The sequence below is a fragment of the Phacochoerus africanus genome, chromosome 11, assembly GCF_016906955.1.
Source record: "Phacochoerus africanus isolate WHEZ1 chromosome 11, ROS_Pafr_v1, whole genome shotgun sequence".
Taxonomy (NCBI): domain Eukaryota; kingdom Metazoa; phylum Chordata; class Mammalia; order Artiodactyla; family Suidae; genus Phacochoerus; species Phacochoerus africanus.
Window position 1 is genome coordinate 70,019,447 of NC_062554.1, and position 21,191 is coordinate 70,040,637.

Here is a 21,191-nt window from a genome sequence, read left to right on the forward strand (position 1 = left end):
AGAATAAAGACGGTGTGTGTTTGCTGCTGAAACTGTACCTTCTGGGGTTTTATAAAGCCGCCCCCCCCCAACATCCTTTTTAAAGTTCCTTTTTTTGAGGTGGGGGAAGAAGAGGTCACAGTATTTTTGGCCTCAAAGTCTTCCAATTTAGAAGAAGGCCTTCTGTTTGTAATTTATTACACAACTAAGTATCCATATCAGAAATCAGTTACAACTACATCGCTGTCTGTCACTCTTGTGTGACAGAGGGATGAAGGAAACAGCACTAGCCCTGCCTGAGAGTTAGAGATGCTTGTGCACCGGACTCTCCTAAAGAAACGCCTCCCCCTCTCCCCCGTCCCTTTAGATCTTTCACCTAACAGTTTCCTCGGCAAAACTGAAGAACAAAAAGTCACCATCAAACCTGAGTGCACCCTGGGGGCCCTTCCACTGCCCCGACCCGGAGGCAGCGGTCTCGGCCGAATCCCACCCGCCCACCGCCTTTCCGCGCTCTCTCCACACGCGATCGTGGCAACGAGAAAAGCCACTAAGATAAACGATCGATAGATTCGGCCTCCTTTAGAGGCGTCCCCCCAAAGCGAGACTGGGGTCCCCAGAGACCGCCGGCTCTCGGCCTTGCTGGTTCGCAGTGCTCCGCGATCCTGGAGCGCGCGGGCGGGGCGGACAGCTAGGGGCGGAACGCGGGGGCGGCCGAGCGGGGGCGCGAGGGGCGCGGGGAGGGCGGCAGAAGACGCGGGCTCCGGGCGGGGCGCTGAGGTCGCGCGGGGGTCCAGCGCCTGGGGGCCTTGGCCGAAGGGAGGGCGGGGCGTGGGCGGCGGCGGCGGCGGCGGCGGGAGGGGCGTGGAGGGCAGGGCGGCTGGTGGTTCCGCGCCACGGCTTTTTCTCCCGAGCTCAGGGAACTCGGGGCTGAGAACTTGTCCCCGCCCGCGCCCCGCGCACTCGGCAACCCCCGGCTCCCGCACCTTGTCCCCGGCCCGCCCTCGGCCCGCCTCCGCCCGCGCCAACCCCCCTGCCAGCCGCCGGCCGCGCTCCTCTCGGGTACAAAGGAGGGAAAATGAGCGGGGCGGCGGCAGCGCTGCGCGGGGCCACTACGGCGGCGGCTATCGCTGCCTCCCGCGGCACCACGTAGACCGCCTCCGCCCGCCCAGCCGCGGCCCAGGCCCGAGCGGAGCCAGCCCTGCGCCTCCCCAGCCCAGCGCTTCGCCTCCTGGCCGCCGGAGGAGGAGGAGGAGGTGGAGGAGGAGGAGGCGCCGCCTTCCCAGCGCCGCGCGCCCTAGCTGTTGTCTGCGCTCCGCTCTGGACCATTTTGGGGAAGTTGCCCGAACCCCGCGTCGCCCAGATGTGCGACCTCATTGAGCCGCAGCCGGCCGAGAAGATCGGCAAGATGAAGAAGTTGCGGAGAACTTTGTCGGATAGTTTCAGCCGCATTGGTGAGTAGAGTGCTGTCTGGGGCACCCGGCCGGTCGGCCCCGCGCTTCGGGCGCTAGCACTGCTGGGGCCACCCGGGACTGAGGTGGGGTGCGATGCGCGCGGAGGTGGAGGGAGCAGTGCCCGGGACCTGGGGGAGGGCGACGACAAGAAGGAGAGACACCCTTGTCCCTCTGCATCCGAGGGTTCATGCGTGCATGGTCTTAAGCCTGCAATTTGGGTTCCCTCTCCCGGCCGCTAGCGCTCCTCCGTCTTTCGCGACCGCGGGGGGGCAAACGAGGGGAGCCCCCCTCCCCCCCGCTGCTCACCCGGCTGCGCGGCCGCTTGGGTCACTTTCTTATTTTATTTTTATTTTTATTTTGCGCGCAGGCTTTGGCGTTGGGTGTTCAGTCAATAATTTAGCTTTGGAAATTGGAGAAATGTTGAGTTTGTACCTTGGCATTGTTTAACACATCCAATCTAAAGAGAAGTGGGACAGATACCTTGGGACCTTTTGTTCGGTACTTCAGGTCCTCGAAAGCGAGATTTGGATGTTCAGTCCCGAGCTCTCTGAATCCTTCCGTCTCTGCAGAGAAGTGCGCGCTGTGAACTTGTCTGAACATTGAGGAATAAGTCTCCCAAACTTCTTTCATTTACTGGAGCTCCAGGGCTATTGTCTTTAAATCAACCAACCAATTGACCGACAAATAGCCGGCCGAGAAGTGTTTAGGACATTTAGGAATAAATCCATGTCACAAATGGGGTGACAACAGTGTCACGTGGAACGGGTTAGTCATATTTCTAGGGTTGGCCACAAAACCCCTTTTTATCCTTAACACGGTAGCTCCTTCCTCTAAGAACTTTCATTTCTACAAGTAACTGCTTTCAGCAAGAGGATCTTACAAGTACTAAAAATAACCCTTGGAGTCCCTAAGAAGCCTCTAGCCTTTGTTTCACTTGTTTAACATGTCATCCATGTTAATGAAGGTGTTAATGAAAATTAAGCATCAGGTGCTTCATTCCTTAAAGTAAAACCCTGGATTGCATATGAGTATTGTCATTCTTCCATCCATTCATTTAAAAATCAGTGCTTCTAAAATATGCATTCTTCATAGTACAGTCAAAAAATTGTTTAGCCTAGTTTTCTTTGTTGGCTTTTAACTTAAAATTTCATATTGGCATACATAATCTTTTTAAAGAAGACTGTAAAATTATGGTGTGAAATCAATATTTAGTCCTGGTTTTATTTATTTCATTTATTGGATATTTGCAGTCTTATGAGTTGGAGTTAGGGATGGCTTTGAAGAGGCCCTGCATTTAAATGAAGTTTTAAGCCAAGGAGAGTGTGAGAGAACAAGGTGTTGAGTGCATTATGAAGGAGGATGTTTCAGGGCCCCTCTTCTTCCCTAAACCATCACAGAGGCAGGTCCTGGAGACCATTAAGCCCTGTTCAAAAAGGCATTAACTATATGTATTTACTAATGCTAATAACTCTGTTGGAGCCCTTCCAGTTTTGTGTTAAATAATTCATTGCAATTGAGTCTCAGTAAGGAACCAAGGACATTGATATAAAAATTCCTTATGCTTAAATCATTTCAAGGTTTTGATCGACAATCAGTAAAATTGGGATTAACTACAATGCTGGCAAATGGGTTATTATAGTTAATTGGATTTTCTAGCTTATAGAGATTTAGTGATGTGAAACTCCTTTTGATTCTAGCCCTTGTTAAAATGTCTTCTAAGATCTAGTACATTTTACTTCCTCCTTTCAGACACAGTACAGTGCTGTGAACAGAACTGATTATTTCTTGTCTTGGTAGAGGGTCATGATTCTGAACAGCAAATCTGAGTCTGGAATACTGTAAAAGGAGATAGAGAGGTTTGGGTGATTATGATTGTATACTAAATTCAAGGCATTTATTAAATGTAGCATTACAGAAAATGAGTCTTTATTATCTGTGTATTTTTTGAAGTTTTACTTGCAAAATCAAGAAGCAGTTAAATCAATATGATTATTTAAGGATTTTTAAGGTGCCAGAGGCCATGGGATTGAAGCTGTCCTATAGGATTACTGTAGTGCAGAGATTAAGGGTGTGGGCTGTGTGTCAGATGGCTGGGATTGCCACTGTTGCTACCTGAGTGACCTTGGACAAGTCCCTCACTTTCTGAACCTCAGTTTTCTCAAGTCAGTTTTGTTATTGGCACTTAGTTAAATAATGTGTGTGTTGTCCTGTGTTGTATGGAATAAAGACTCAATAGACATTCCTAATGTATCATTATTATTATTAGTGATTACACAGTGCTGACATAATGGATCTTCTAGGTGGAAAGTGAGAGAAATAAGAGAAGTGTCCACTGACTTTACAGTATAGCTAATCTGAAAGCAGGGCGGATTTTGGAATTAGGCTGTTCTGGGTTTAATCCCATCCTGCCACCCCCTTGCTCTTTGCCTTGGGCAACTGACAGAATTTCTTTAAATCCCAGAGTCCTTATCTGTCAATTTTCTTAAAGTTGTTGTGAAGATTAGATGGGATAAAATGTCTGGTGCTGTATTTGTCACATGGTGAAGATCAGTACTGGAGGCTGTTGTTATTTCTTCTGCCTCTCTGTTTATCTCCTGTCTTCTTCCTTTCTTCATTGGTACTTCAGGAGGAGATCAAAGAGTGAATGGCTTATTCCTGTTGAATAATCCAACATCTCAATATATTCATTCCCTGTAACCAGCCTACCATGGCTTTTGAAATAAACATACTGACTTTGTTTTGACTTTTAAATTAATGACCCAAAAGCATAGTTAGTGATACGGTAAAATACATAGTATCATTGCTTAGCCATGAGAAATCAGTAACCATTCATCTATAGAAAATGAGGACAATTTTTGAAAGTCCATTAATTATAATATACATTAATTATAGATTAATAATCAATTATAAAAGATTAATATTAATTCTGACTATGTAAAAGCAACAGTGCTAATGTTTAGTTTACTCACACATGAAAGATCATGCCAATTATGTCACTGTCCACCCCAGATACAGCTAATCTGAGATTACTGTATTATAAAAGGTCTAGTAAAACACATTGGTTTTCAAGCTATAGCACTTTAATTTACGACCTCTGCCAGGGAGTGACTATAGTACAGTTATGGTTCTTTTCTAAGATGGGGGTAATTGAATTTCAAAGTCATCCATTGATTTCAGTGTATTTATGGTTTTCTGCTAAATAGTGTCATTCTGTTCACTTATTGGGAATTGCTATAGTTGTCTCATTTTTTTTTTTTTTAAATTTAGGTTAGCAAAAACAAAGACAAATGGGAACTTAATTGTTTAAAGAGCTTATGTTAAAATCCACTTCCGCTTTTATTTCCTTGTTTCTTTTTTATTTTTGAATGATTGCTTAGAAGGAGAAAGGCTTTCTGTGATATCCAGTGTAAGATTAAGGTCAAATTGACATTTATTCATATTCATTTGAATATATTTCTTCACACTTCATTGGATTATCTCCTTGAGAAAGGAAGTTTATTCTTTGTAATATCTGAGATGAACCCCATGTTTACCAATTTTTTTAAAAGATGCAGTTTGTGAGAGAACTGACTAAAAGGAAGAGGCTGTGGTTACACTGAATTTTGGGGTTCCCTTGTACTGTAAGAGTGTAAGTTTAGAGTCCAGCTGTCACCTGATAAATCCATTCTGTCACAAAGAAGAAATGTAAAGTTAAAAGTTCAGATGCAGAATTTAACTATTGTACCATATCCTTCCCCAGTGCGATTTCAGAAGACTTTAATTTGCAAACTGTGAAATGGAATTTGTATCTATGATTCTTTCATAAGAGAGAATAGTGCATGGTTTGCATATATCAACACTTTAGTGTAAATCAAAATATAACATGCTTTGCCTTTAAAGTCCCGCTCTTAATTTGGTGAATAATTATCAAGTACTTCCCTCTGTGCTTGTAAGTGCACAGATATTGTACTGGTGTTTAGATTTGTTGACCATCGTGACTAGTCCCTGTCCTCAAAGTCGTGAAGAGAAGACAGATCAATGAATGGGCATTGACAAATTCTACCATGAAGATTAGCATAATTTGCTGTTAGAGAACATAGAAGGGCTACCACTTAAGCCTTGGTGAGATCATGGGAAGCTTTTTAGAGGGAGCAATGTCTGAGCAGAGAACTGAGTAGAATAGCTCATTATCTTAAATGGTTTAATATATGCCCCTTTGTTAGCCCAGAAAAATGTAATATACTTGTTTTTCCATGATATCCTTGAAGACAATTGTGGGTGTGCATTTCCATGAATGATTAATGACAATCAAGGAATGTAATCAATAATAAGATATTGTATGCTTGTTTAGGTTGGAGTTTATTCATCAATTACCTGATAAATATTTGGCAAAGACATCTTTAATTGGCCTTTGTTGTTACCATTAATTGCTGTTCAGGGCAAGGATTCAGTATTTAAAAGAAACTGTTCAAGATGTCAACCTGGTAATGATGGGTTTCAATGAAAGTCTTAAAATATTCTCCCCTGTAATGTCCTGGTTTCCTGCTCCTTATATCTTAGAAAATACACCTACAATTCCCCTTCTATTTCTTTCTTTTATTTCTATCTATAAATCCTACCCTTTTATCCAGAATGTTGGAGGAATTGGCAGGACCTAGGTGGCCAGAAGGAAATAGTCCTGTCTGGGTGTTTAAAGACATTCTGGTTTCTGCTCTTTTCATCTCTTAATTTGAGGGTCCTCATTCCATGTTTGTGGTTCCCTAAGTATCAACTATAGTTCTTATTGGATGCTTTGCTTTAGAAAACCAGGGCTAAATTTTCAGAACTTTCATCATGTCCCAGGTAAAGAAAGATATATTTGTTCGTGCTATGGATGATAAGCTTGCAGCTGTCACTTTGCATCTGCCATGGAAACAATATAATGTGTTTTACATTAATATTTGTTAAATGGGTAAGCTATGAGGCTGTACAATAATTGACTTTGTATTTGAAATCAATTGAGCTAATCATTTCTTTTTTTTTTCTTTTTTCTTTTTTGCTCTTTAGGGGCACACCTGTGGCATATGGATGTTCCCAGGCTAGGGGTTGAATTGGAGCTGCAGTTGCTGGCCTACACCACAGCCACAGCAATGCCAGAACTGAGCTGTGTCTGTGACCTATACCATAGCTCAGCGCAATGCTGGGCCCTTAACATACTGAGTGAGGCCAGGGATCAAACCTGCATACCAGTGGACACTAGTCGGGTTTGTTACTGCTGAGCCACAACAGGAACTCCAGGCTAATAATTTCTTATTCCCCTCCCCCACAAAAATTGTCTTTTTAGGAAGGAGGAACTTGTCTGTATTACCTAGGTCACTAATATTTTATAAAGTCAAGTATATTAATGAAAGGACACACCTTGGGTTGAGAAAGTGAGGGGTATAATCTAGAAACATTGTTAGCTGATATTAAAAGAAAGCCTTGAGATTAGACGTTTTACATTTTGAGTTAAAAATGTCATTGTTGGAGTTCCCGTTGTGGCTAAGCGATTAACGAATCCGATTAGTATCCATGAGGACGAGGGTTCGATCTCTGGCCTTGCTCAGTGGGTTAAGGATCTGGCGTTGCCATGAGCTGTGGTGTAGGTTGCACACTCAGCTTGGATCTGGCATTGCTGTGGCTGTGGTGTAGGCTGGCAGCTGTGGCTCAGATTCGACCCCTAGCATGGGAACCTCCATATGCCATGGGTATTGTCCTAAAAAGGACAAAAAAGTCATTGTTAGAAATCATCTGGAATCTTATATCTTTTTATCAAAGTATGTTATTTTAGATTTAATGTAATTTAAGTCCAATATATAATATAATATGCATGAGTCGTTGAATGCAAGATAAGCCATTTGAGACTGAGACAGAGGTCTGCTTTTTATTTTCCATTCAGATGAAATGGTTCTCTAATAAAGGAAGTAGAAAAAACAATGACAAGATCAGTTTCTCAGGAAAAAGGGGAAGACTAAGAGTTAAACTTTGAGAAACACTTTATCTTTGCCAACCTGTCCTCATCTGCTGTAACATCACCAAAACCACAGACTTCTTGACGTTTTAAAAAGATAGAGTATGAAATGGAGAAAAGAACCTTTGCAAGATTGCTAGACTGTATAATGTAAGCTTTGATATGATGGCTTCAAAGCTTTTAGGGACAGGACTTCTCAGATAGCTTAAATTGCCAAAACAATTTGCTTTCCAGTGCTTGGGTCAGAACATGGCTTTCCAAGTAAGAGCTACTACCCAGGCACTTCTACTCTGAATAGAACTGTCCAGGATAGACCAGAAGGCACCTATGCTCAATTCTGTACATCTGAAACATTTCTCCAACTCATGATTTCAGCAAAATTCACTTCTTTGTGCATTCTCCGTAATATGAAACATCCCAAATAATTGTAGGATTTAAGGAGCTAGGTGTTTGCTAACTATGCATGACATACTTCTCTTTCTGTTTTGAGTAATATTTCAGTTCTGAAGCCATGAATGTTTAAAATAAATTTCAAGGAGTTCCCGTCGTGGCTCAGTGGTTAACGAATCCGACTAGGAGCCATGGGGTTGCGGGTTCGGTCCCTGCCCTTGCTCAGTGGGTTAACGATCCGGCATTGCCGTGAGCTGTGGTGTAGGTTGCAGACGCGGCTCAGATCCCGAGTTGCTGTGGCTCTGGCGTAGGCCGGTGGCTACAGCTCCGATTCAACCCCTAGCCTGGGAATCTCCATATGCTGCGGGAGCGGCCCAAGAAATAGCAACAACAACAACAACAACAAAGACAAAAGACAAAAAAAATAAAAAATAAAATAAAATAAAATAAATTTCAAGTATCTGCTGGTTCTTATAAAATACCCTGAATGTATTGTTTCCTTTGGTGATACTTTGTTATGAAAGTTTTAATGTTGAAAATGTTTGAATTATGTTTCTGCAGTTCTTATTTTACATGCTTGATCTTTCATCATTGTACTTAAACTTCTCTCAGTATGAAAATCTCATCCTGGTGGTACCATGCAAAGTGGGTGTCTCCCTGACAACTTGTGTGGGAGGTCCATCCACCAGGCATAGTGATAGACAAACACACACCAGAAGTTTGAGGGGAAATTTCTTTAAGGTTACTTTTTGATTCTTTCATGATTTCTTTAAAATGTTTTCCCACCAAAAAAGACATAGAGAAAAGATGTGCATATTTCTTTTCCATTGTTGGGAGGGTAGTTCCATTTACATATTTATGAAAGTGTTTCACAAAGATGCGTGCTGTGCAACTCTCTCATTTGCAGTTTTTATATTTGTATCATAACATTGTTATTCAGATTGGGGTACGGTTTTACTTTCTGAAATGAAAACACCATACTGCTTTGTTTTTTTTCCTGTTTTCTAGGACTTAGATACTTGGTCTCTTTGAGATGTTTCACAATAACTGTTTCCTTTCCCTTTTTACTTTATAGCTTTGAAGAAAGATGACACCACCTTCGATGAGGTAGGTTGAATTTCTTTATCTAATGTTAGATGTATTTAATTACTGCTGGGTAAAGTCAGTAGGTGTCAACTTTGCACTTAGAAACAATCAAAAATGCCATAAAAAACAAACCAAAAAAACCCCATGACGGCATCTCTTTATTTAGTTACATTCTATTATTTTCCAGTTTTTAAATAACCACTCAAATTGAATTCTGACATCCATCAACAGAAATGTGTCTTTTGAAATTGATAAACAAAGAAGACACTGGCAGGCCTTTATGTTGTTGCTTTCTTGATGGTGGTAGTGCTGGGGAAACCCCTTGTGATGTGTGTGCTTAGGGCGAATCTGGAGTTGTCAGCAAGTTGGGCTCCATGGGTCCCTTGCAGCCACCCCCCCAATCAGGGTGTGATGCGACATTGACACCATGTATTGTCTATCAGACTCCCAAAGGAGGAGCTGACTTTTCCTGTTCTAGTTTTCCTATTCTTTGTATATCAAATCTGTCTTTATATCCTTGCCACAAAGTAGCAAAAAAGCCTGTTCAAGTTAGGCTGAGGGTTCATAATTAATAGCATAATTCATAGCATTCTGAATGTGATTTTTATCTTGCACTGTTTCTTGAGTTTTTGGTAATATGAGTGGTTATCTCCAGAGAAATAATGTGTTTACAGAGTGTTCTCAAGAGTGATGTAGAGTGAAGTGTTTCGTTGTCACCATCCAAAGCCACAGTCATTGATCTGTGTCGTTAACTGGGCCACGTGTGTGTGTGTGTGTGTGTGTGTGTGTGTGTGTATTGCATGTTTATATATAAATGCACATGTATCTACGCTTAATCCTATAGCCCAGTGAAAGCTTAGATTACTTTGGTTGTGGTTGATTTGTTTTAACAGTTGCAGATTCCATGATATATGCTGTTTGTGCTCCCTCTGCTGTGGTGCCTCAGAGAGGAAAGGACATTTGTACTCATGCGAAGTCCCCGTGGCCATGGGGTTGGCTGTGGTATGGGCAGGAGCACTCATGGGGAACCTGCTCCAGACGGGGGTGTCTGGCTGGGGCCTGTGACACTTGGCTCTCACTCTCTGCTGCCTTGTCTGCTGCACCTGTTCTTCTTTCTCTGGGTCCCCCTCTGAGAAGCTGTGTGTCCCTGGACTCCACAGTGACTTCCCCTGCCAGCATTCCTGAAACAGCCTGTGAAACTTGGTTATTCTGGACCTGAAGCAATAGAGGAGTCTTTTCTTCCCCATCTGTAGTGGGTAATAATGATGTTCTCCTTTAAACCTGTATTTCTGGAATTTCAGCAGTGTTACTGAGATGTTTTTAGGCGAGGATTTTCTTTTTTCTCAGAAGAAATCAATGTGAGAGTATTGGGCACCTTTTCTCTCTTATAAAGGGAAGTCTCACTGCTAATTATGAAGGTCATTTAAGCTTACATTTAAAAAAATAAGAAAAAGGAGAACAATCTCCCAAATCCTATTATCCAGTTACAACCATCATCAAATGTTCTCGCTTCTTTCCTTGTGTAAAAAACAAAAACAGCCCTCTCCCAAACCATGGCCCGTATTATATACTGCTTTTTTCTTTTAACCTATATCTTCACATGTTTTTACAGATGACTCCTAATCATAATTAGGCATTTAAAAAACCTTTGGTCCTATTTAAGCACCACCGTTAAAGATCATATGTTTTTTTCTTTTTCTTTTTTTTCCTGTCTGCACCTGTGGCATATGGAAGTTCCTTGGCCAGGGGTCAAATCAGAGTCAGGTGCAGCAGTGCTGGGTGCTTAACCCAATGCATCACAGGAACTCCAAATGTATGTTATTTTGGTATTAGCTTTCAAAAAATCTCAAGGCTGGAGCCTAGATGGAAGTTAAGGGTATATAAGTCAAACCTGTAGCTGCCTGCCTTCCATTACCCCGAGACTTCTGCATGGCCAAAGGTCTGAATTTTGTAATTTGAGGCAAAATTATTATTATTAGTATAAAGTGTGTTCCTTCCTCTATCAGAGGAAAGAGATTGGTTGGATACATTAAGTCAGTAAATCACAGCATGCGCCACTTGGAAGAGACATCAGAAATCACAGGGCCAACTTTGTTATTTCGCATTCACAGGTGAAGGAACTGAGGTCTGGGGGGAGGGAAGGGAGTTTTCAGTTGATCAGGGGAAGACCTGGGGCCAGGAGCCTGGGAGGCAGAATTAGTAAGGACATACTTTCTCCAGGCCTTGTATAAAATAGAGATGTAATGGTATCTCCCTCTAAAGATTACTGCAAGAATTAAATAAGCCAAGGATATAAAGGTTCCAGAATAGTCATTGGTACGTAGTAAATGTCTTATATTGGGTTTGGGTCTCGTCATTGCCCGTGTCTTTGTCATTGCTCTTATCATCGTCGATGTTCTTGCTGTGATAGCCACCATCTGTAGTTGAAGGGTTGCAGTAATAGTTGAAGGATGGAAAGATTAAGTTCAAAATTAGGTACTAGGCCAATGAGGGCAATTATTTTCAGATATCCCCCTAAAATTCCATTTAAGACTTCACATGATGATTTGCGTATTAAAACTGTAAAAACATTGTTTAAAACCCACCAGTTTTTAGATTTCTGGAGGTAATAACTGCCTTCGGTCAGCTTTATTGTTCCTCAGTGTCTTGTGCCTGGTCAACATTCAATGAATATCTATTGGACATGAATAAATATCTGTGGCACATGAGGAGAGCATGTTTGTCCCAGGGTCATGGAATCCAACATGGATTCTCTTTTGTCACTTCCTGCTATCTGGGTGGGTCATTTAATTTACCTAGGACTCAGTTTTATGGTTTTGTAAAACTAATCAATAAGAGGATCTTCAGGTTGCTTTCTATCTTTAAATGCAGCATAGACACCTACATACCAATCAACATAAAATTACAATTTTACCAAGATCAGAAATGAGCACTAGATCTGTGATTATATAACCAGGAAATCACTGAGTTCTTTTATGATCATTTTCAGATTATAGTTGTAGAAGTTTTCTTGAATTTGTTTCATGGTCTTCTCCTTTTTCTGTGAGAGTTGGGACTCCACAGTCCATTGGTATCCCACTAAGATTTGAGTCTTGGCAGGCACATGAAAAAATGCTCAACATCACTAATGATTAGAGAAATGCAAATTAAAACTAAAGCGAGGTACCACTTCACACCAGTCAGAATGGCCATCATTAGTAAGTCTACAAATAGCAAATGCTGGAAAGGGTATGGAGAAAAGGGAGCCTTCCTTCACTGTTGTTGGGAATGTAAATTGGTACAGCCACTGTGGAAAACAGTAAGGAGATACCTCAAGAAAACTAAATGTAGAACTACCATATGACCTACCAGTCCCACTCCTGGGCATATATCTGGACAAAATTTTCATTGAAAAAGATATGTGCACCTCTATGTGCATTGCAGCACTATTCACAATAGCCAAGACATGGAAACAACCTAAGTATCCAACAACAGATGAATGGATTAAGATGTGGTACATATACACAATGAAATACTACTCAGGCATAAAAGAACAAAATAATGCCATTTCCGGCAACATGGGTGGAACTAGAGCCTCTCATACTAAGTGAAGTAAGTCAGAAAGAGAAAGACAAATACCATATGATACCACATATCTGGAATTTAATATATGGCACAAATGAACTTATTTGCAAAAAAACAAACTCATGGATTTGGAGAACAGACTTGTGTGTGCCAACGGGGAGGGGGAGGGACTGGGATGGACTGGGAGTCTGGGGTTAATAGTTGCAAACTACTGCATTTGGAGTAGATAAGCAATGAGATGCTACTGTATAGCACAGGGAACTATGTCTAATCACTTGTGATGGAACTTGATGGAGTTATACGTAGAAAAATAATGTATATAAATGTATAACTGGGTCACTTTGCTGTAGAGCAGAAATTGACAGAACATTGTAAAACAACTATTAAAAAAAAGAAAGACTTGAGTCTTGGAATCTGGATCAGCTTCTTAGGTATGCAGGGAGGTGTGGCAACTCCTTATTCAGTGTATAGGAGCTCAGGGCTCCTTATCTCAGGGAGTGACCTTCTCTAGGGCGCCTGGAGGGGGAATGTAGTTGCTGCTCCCTGACTCAGTAGAGGATTTCTCTAGGTGTGTGTAAATGTTTGACTTTGAACAGTGGAGGAAAAGAGATATGGACATGTTTGAATTATTGATTTGTTTTTTCCTTTCTTCCCTCCCTTCCTCTCTCCTTCCCTTATTCTTTCTTTAAGTATAATACAACGTTATATTACTTTCGGGTATACCGGTATACCATATAATGATTTGATATTTGTGTATATTGCAAAATGATTAGCACAGTTAAGTCTTTATTCACATCTGTCACCATATATAGTTACATAATTTACTTTTCTTCTGATGAGAACTTTTAAGATTTACTCTCAGAATTCCTGCTTTGGCAAGGTAGGTTAAGAATCTGACTGCAGTGGCTCTGGTTGCTGTGGAGGAGCAGGTTCAATCCTCGCCCCCAGCCTGTAATTTTCTCGTGCTATGTTTGTCTGGTTTTGGTGTCAGAGTAATGTTGGCCCCATGAAATGAGTTTGGAAATGTTACCTCCTATTTTATTTTTTGGGAGATTTTGAGAAGGATTGGTGTTAATCTTTTTTTTTTTTTTTTGGTCTTTTCTAGGGCCGCTCCCATGGCATATGGAGGTTTCCAGGCTAGGGGTCTAACAACTCGGGATCCGAGCCGTGTCTGAACCCTACACCACAGCTCATGGCAGCACTGGATCCTTAACCCACTGAGCAAGGCCAGGGATCAAATCTGCAACCTCATGGTTCCTAGTTGGGTTTGTTAACCACTGCTCCATGACAGGAACTCCCTTTTTTGATGGAATTCACTATTGAAACCATTTGATCCTGAACTTTTGTTTGTGGGGAATTTTAAAATTACGGATTCAGTTTCCATACTAGTGGTCTCTGTTCAGATTTTTAAATTCTTCATGATTTAGTCTTGAATGGTTATTTGCTTTTAGTACTTTATTTCTCCAGTGTGTTCAATTTGTTGACATAATTCTTCATAGTACTCTCTTATCCTTTGTATTTCTGTGCCATCAGTTGTTATGTCTCCTCTTTCATTTCTGATTTTATTCATTTGATCTCTCTCTCGGTCTCTCTCTTTTTTTTTTTTTGGTAAGTCTAGCTAAAGGTTTGTCAATTTTGTTTATCCTTTCAAAGAACTAGCACTTGATTTCATTAATCTTTTATTGTCTTTTTAGTCTCTATTTCATTTCATTTATTTCTGTTCTTTTTTTTTTTTTCTTTTTAGGGCCAAACCTGCAGTATATGGAAGTTCCCAAACTAGGGGTCAAATTGGAGCTGCAGCTGCCAGCCTACACTACAGCCACAGCAATGCCGCATCTGAGCTGCATCTGAGCCTTGCTTGATGAAAGATCAAGATCCAGCTTGCAGCAATGCTGTATCCTTAACCCACTGAGCAAAGCCAGGGATCGAAGCCACATCCTCATGGATAATAGTCGGGTTCTTAACCTGCTGAGCCACAGTAGGAATTCCTATTTCTGCTCTTGATCTTTGTTTTTTCCTTCCTTTTACTAATTTTGGGCTCAGTTCTTCTTTTTCTAGTTCTTTGAAGTATAAAGATAGGTTGTTTGAGATTTTTCTTGTTTCTTGAGGTAGGCTTCTATCACTATGAACTTACTTTGTAGAACTGTTTTTGTTGCATCACATACATTTTGATATGTTGTATTTTCTATTTGTCGCAAGGTTTTTTTAAAAATTAATTAATTTATTATTTTATTTTAGGGCTGCACCCATGGCTTATGGAAGTTCCCAGGCTAGGGGTTAAATCAGAACTTCAGCTGCCAGTTTACACCACAGCCCATGGCAACACCTGATCCTTAACCCACAGAGAAAGACCAGGAATCAAACCATGGATTCTAGTCAGGTTCGTAACTCTCTCAAGGTATTTTTTGATTTGGCTTTTGATTCTGTCACTGACCTATTGGTAGCAGGTTGTTTAGTCTCTACATACAGTTGGCTCTTGAACAATGTGAGGGTTGGGGGTGCTGACCCCTCATACAGTCAAATATTCATGTAGATCTTTGCAGTCGTTCCTCTATGTCTGGAGTTCTGCATCCATGGATTCAACCAACCCAGGTTGTGTAGTACTGTAGTATGTATTTACTGAAAAAAAACCCTGCAGATATATGGACCCTTTCAGTTTAAACCTGTGTTGTTAAAGTTCAACTGTATTTGTGAATTTTCCTGTTTTCTTCTTGTAATTGATTTCTAGTTGTATACCATTGTGGTTAGAAAAGATGTTTGATATGATTTCAGTCTTTAAAATATTATTCAGGCTTGTTTTGTGTCCTAACATATGCTCTATCCTGGAGAAAGTTCCACGTGAAAGTTCCATGTCTCTCTCTATATATGTTAAGTTTAATCTGGTCTAACGAGTCATTTAAAGCCTGTGTTTCCTAATTTTCTGTCTGGATTCTCTGTCCATTGATATAGTGGGGTATTAAAATCCTCCACTATTATTGTATTGCTGTCTCTTTCTCCCTTTGTTAATATTGTTTTATATATTTAGGTGCTCCTATACTGGGTACATAAATATTGACAAATACTATATCTTATTGGATTGACCCCTTTGTTAATTTGTAATGCCTTTGCCTCTTATTACAATCTTTGTTGTAAAGTCTGTTTTGTCTGATATAAGTATAGCTACCCAAGCTTTCTTTTGGTTTCCATTTGCTTGGAATATCTTTTTCCATCCCTTTACTTTAAGTCTTTGTATGTCCTTACATGTGAAGCAAATCTCTTGTAGGCAGCAAAAAGATGAGTGTTTTTCTTATTTTTAAAATCCCTTCAGCCACTCTTTGTCTTTTTATTTTATTTTATTTTTATAGCTGCACCTGTGGTATATGGAAACTCTTGGGCTGGGGTTAAATTTGAGCTGCAGCTGCCAGCCTACACCACATCCACAGCAGTGCTGGATCCGAGCTTCATCTATGACCTACACTGCAGCTTGTGTCAGTGCTGGATCCTTAACCCACTGAATAAGGCCAGGGATTGAACCTGCACCCTCACAGTAATGTCGGATTATTTTATTTTATTTTTAATTACTCATTGAATTTATTACATTTGTAGTTGTACAGTGATCATCACAATCCCATTTTATAGGATTTCCATCCCACAACCCCAGCGCATCCCCCCACCCCCCAAACTGTCTCCTCTGGAGACCATAAGTTTTTCAATGTCTGTGAGTCAGCATCTGTTCTGCAAAGAAGTTCAGTCTGTCCTTTTTTCAGGTTCTACATGTCAGTGAAAGCATTTGATGTTGGTGTCTCACTGTATGGCTGACTTCATTTAACATGATAATTTCTAGGTCCATCCATGTTGCTAAAAATGCTGGTATTTCCTTCCTTTTAATGGCTGGGTAATATTCCATTGTGTATATGTACAACATCTTCTTGATCCACTCCTCTGTCAATGGACATTTAGGCTGATTCCATGTCTTGGCTATTGCAAACAGTGCTGCAGTGAACATTGGAGTACATGTGTCTTTGCAAGTCATGGTTTTCTCTGGATAGATGCCCAGGAGTGGGATTGCTGGATCAAATGGTAGTTCTATGTTTAGTTTTCTGAGGCATCTCCATACTGTTTTCCACAGTGGTTGCACCAATTTACAATCCCACCAACAGTGTACTAGTGTTCCTTTTTTTCCACACCCTCTCTAGCACTTATTGTTTGTAGACTTTTGGATGATGGCCATTCTGGCTGGTGTAAGGTGGTATCTCACTGTGGTTTTGATTTGCATTTCTCTAATAATGAGTGATATTGAACATCTTTTCATGTGTTTTTTGGCCATCTGTATGTTTTCTTTGGAGAATTGTCTGTTCAGATCTTCTGCCCATTTTTGGATGGGGTTGTGTGTTTTTTTGGTATTGAGCTGTGGAAGGTGTGAGACCTTCAGGTTCTTAACCCATTGAGTCACAATGGGACCTCCACTCTTTATCTTTTCATTGGAGAATTTCATCCTTTTACATTTGAAGAATTATCAATATGTACTTATGGCCATTTTGTTAACTGCTTCTGGCTGTTTTCTAATTCCTCTGTTCCTTTCTACTTCTCTTACTCCATTTCTTTGTGGTTTGATGACTTTCTTTAGTAGTATGTCCCTCTCATTATCTTTTGCATATCTACTATAGGTTTGTACTGTGAGGCTTACGTGTAAGCCTTTTATAAAATCAGTCTGTTTTAAGTTGATAACAACTTAAGTTTGAACATGTTTAAAGCTCTACATTTTATATTTGTTCTTAAAAAGGCTGAAATACCAAGACTGCTTATTTTCATAACCAGTTTAGAATTATATTCAGAACCTCTGTGCTAATGCTTGTTGCAGAGAGTGAATGAGGCATTTTGGAAGTTGAGTGTTGAGGGCTTCAGATATTTACAATGATAGGCAATGTTGTTAGAGTAGGGATTTTTTTTTTTTTTTTTTTTTTTTGCTTTTTAGGGCCACATTTGTGACATATGGAGGTTCCCAGGCTAGGAGTCCAATGGAAGCTACAGCTGCCAGCCTACACCAGAGCTATAGCAACACCAGATCTGAACCACATCTCTGACCTATACCACACAGTTCACAGCAGTGCTAGATCCTTACCCCACTGAGTGAGGCCAGGGATCAAACCCGCAACCTCATGGTTCCTAGTCGGATTTGATTCCACCTTGCCATGATGGGAACTCCAGAGTGGGGAATTTTGTTGAAGCCTGTCATATTTGGAGAGAGAGCATTATAAGAATAATCATTTTGCCCTTTACTTATTGTATATCTGGCCTCTGATGAACATATGAAGCTTTTTTGTTCTGTGGGCTCAGTCTACACATTTGATGTGGATATACTAATCATGTATAAGAATATCCCAAATAAAATTTTATTGGTCTTAATTTCTTGTTTTGGTTTTTTCCCCCTCACAGAGTTTCTTAAAGGTTTGGCCCAGTATATAGCCAATGTGAAGGGCTAAATAAGTAATTGTGTTGGAGAAACACATGGTTAAGCCAGTTTGAAGGATGAAAGAAGAATTTTTGAATATTGATTTTTGGTTTAATGATTTGCTTTAAAATAATAATGATACCTAAATTACAAAAGGTTAGAAAATAATCTCCCCCAGCGTAAAATTACCATACATAAAGCCTTTTGAAATTTGGAAGCAAAGCCCTTCAATTAGGTATAAATTTATGTTTATAGAAAGAATTTGAAATGCCTGAAGCCATGGTGATTCTTGGATTGTTCTTGTGGGTAATTTGAAAGGTTAAAGTTATGAAGTTCATGCTTCATGCCTCTGTTATTTTAGCTCAGGTAAGTTGCCAGACAGAGTGTTGACTATGCTTGGCTCTTTGAAGGAGAAATACAGCAATTTTGCAATTGAAAGAAACCTTTGAAATGTAAAAAGTTTCATTTGTTTCTGCTATATAGTGCAGATAATTAAGCTCTTATTTGTTTGGAAAAAATGGGTTATTTTTTCTGATTATTTATCATTTATTTCTGATTATTCTCTGTTCTGGTCAGTTTTTATTATATTTGGGAGGTAGAAGGGGCTGCCAATACTTACTTTAGCATTTTCCAGCTATTTTATTTTTTGCGTCCTAGCAATATGTGTACACAGCATATAAAATATCTTAACATTTTTACATCTGGTCTATAACTGCTTAAGGTATAGAATGTAAGTTAATTTGCTTCATATCTGCTTAGTATAATAACTTTGGGAGATAGATGGGGGCAGTGTACATGGATCTCAGTTTCTAGTCCATGTCCCTCTTTGTTATTTTTGTATAAAAATATAACTCTAATATTGGAGATGATAAATACGGCACTGATTTTTATGAGAACCAGAGTCTAGGAATTGGGTACAAATATGATTTGGGGGTATTCCTGGTCTTTCTTTCCCCTCCTTTGAGGGTGGGGGGAGCTGTTGTGGTCTTTTCTCACCCTGTCTTCATTATTGGAGGCCTCAGTGTCTTGTAAATAATGTGCTTATTGTGTTCAGTGTTCCAGCTTCAGACTTCCCTGGCTTCCTTATCTAAAATACTGCATCTCAGTAACAGGCGTTCCTTAGCTCCCTTAGCTCTTGTTGTCTTCTGTCTGGTCTTTGCTGGCTTCCAGTTTCCAGAGACTCCTGCTCTGCCTGCCCAGTCCTGTTCTTCCAGCCCACGGCCCATCCCCCTTCCTTTGTTTCCTTTTCCTCTTCTCTCTTGGTGTTTCACTCCCTTGACTGTATCCCCCATGGCCTCACCCCTTTGAACTTTGCTTGTAATCTATTCTACCAGCTCCCGATTTTGACCTGGCATCTTTTCCTCTCTTACCCAGTGGCTGCCAAAAGCTGCTTGAGGAAATCACTCTGTAAATAAATCTCTGGTCTCCAGCCTTAGCTGGAACCCGAGGCAGCTGTGCAGAGTCTTGCCCTGTTCGGCTGGCCTGTTTCCTGTCGAAACATTTCCATTCCCCTCAAACCTTCTAGCCACCCGCCCCCACGCCTCCTTCCTTTCCTAGATGACTTTCCCTCTCTATTAATTTGCTAGAGGTGCCATAGAAAAATACCGCAGACTCGGCGGCTTAAACAACAGACATTTACTGCCTGACATTTCTGAAGACCAGAAGTCCGAAATCAAAGTGTTGGCAGGTTTGGTTTCTTCTGAGAGCTGTGAGGGCAGGATCTATTCTAGGTCACCTCGTCTGTGTGTTTTCACATCGTCTCCGTTCAGTGAGTGTCTGTGTATCCAAACTTCCCTGTTTCATAAGGGCATCAATCATGTTGAATTAGGGGCTCACCCTCCTCCAGTGTGACCTCATCTTGATAATAACTGATTATATCGGCAGTGCCCCTGTTTTTGAATGAGATCACATTCAGAGGCACTGTGGTCACTTAAGACTTAAATATAAGAAATTTTGATACAGTTCAACAGACAACACCCTCCAGCTTCTTAGAACACTTAATAATATTAGACATCAGCCCCTTGTCTGCACATGTACCTTCATTTTCTCCAATCTTCCTTTTTTTTTTCCCCACCACCTGAGAGAAGAATGGGTCTTTTATTCTGTTCTGGGCTAGTTCCTCCTCTTATCCTCTTAATTCCTTTCCCTCCTTTCCACTCTGGAAGCTTGTATAATTGATTCTTTCCTTTTGCCTCTGTGTTTCTTGTCTCTTGGCTTTTACAGATATTTCACCAGAAGTTCTGAGCATGGCTGGGTCTTCCCTATCGCTTCCATCATAATGGAAACCCCTGTGCTCTGTGATCACTTTTTCATGCTCTCCTGGGGTAGTTGGTCTGTCCCTTGCTTCTGGCTACTCTGTTATTGTATTTACATCAGCGTGGCTGCCTCAGCTTTCTGTTGGGAACTCCATCCCCAGATATCTGGCTGCCCATTAGATGTTTCTGCCTCTGTATCTTATAGACACCTTGATTTCAGTGCACACGAAATGCAGTTGACCCTTGAACAACCTCATGGGTTTGAACTGCACAGATGGGCTCATCCGTGAATTTTTTCTAGCAAATGCAGTTGGTTCCATTTGTAGGTGTAGAACTGTGGATACAGAGGGCCAACTGTTAGACTCAAATTTTTGACTTCACGGAGGATTGATACCCCTCACCCCTGAGTTGTTCAAGGGTGATCTGCATTACTGATTCTTATATTCTCTGAACATGCACCTTTCCTCTTTCCTTTCACATGATTGGCTTTCACAGATTTTCCAAGGCAAAAACCTGACACCGTCATAAACTTCTTCCAAGCTCCACCTTCAAGCTTTGGCTTGGTTCTTGTTCCTCCTGTCCTGCCCATTCCTGCTGCTGAGGTTCACATTCAGCCTCGTCCTTTCCTGCCTGGGCTGTGGTGGTCTTCTAACGCCATCCCTGCCCACAGCTTGCCTCCTGTTCCAACAGAGTGACGGAGCTGAAATAACAAAGCATGCTCTTCTGCTTAGTACTTTAAAAGCTCCCTGTCAGTTGCAAGTTCAAGTCCAGACTCCTAGCTTGACTTTCAAGACCTTTCATCATCAATTTTTGTCCGTCTTTCCACCCTTATCAATCAGTCATCTCCTATTTTGGTGCCTTTATTGTCATTCCAACTGCCACCTCTCCAGGACTTTATCACTTTTACCTCTTTTATCTCAATAACCTCTTTTTTTTTTTTCTTCTTTTTTTTTGGCTTTTTAAGGCTGTGTTCACACTATATGGGGGTTCCCAGGCTAGGGGTTGAATTGGAGCTGCAGCTGCTGGCCTAACACCACAGCCACAGCAACTCAGGATCTGAGCTGCAT

At 41.1% G+C, this 21,191-nt stretch overlaps 1 protein-coding gene across 1 annotated transcript in view; it reads left to right on the forward strand.

The window, feature by feature from the left end:
- The first annotated feature begins 838 nt into the window (after window positions 1-838).
- Window positions 839-21,191, forward strand: part of CDK14 (cyclin dependent kinase 14) — a 619,947-nt gene continuing 599,594 nt past the window's right edge. The window contains exons 1-2 of the mRNA XM_047751802.1: window positions 839-1,430; window positions 8,864-8,895. Coding sequence (XP_047607758.1) covers window positions 1,340-1,430; window positions 8,864-8,895 — 123 coding nt within the window. The 5' untranslated portion in view covers window positions 839-1,339. The remainder of the gene's footprint in view (window positions 1,431-8,863; window positions 8,896-21,191) is intronic.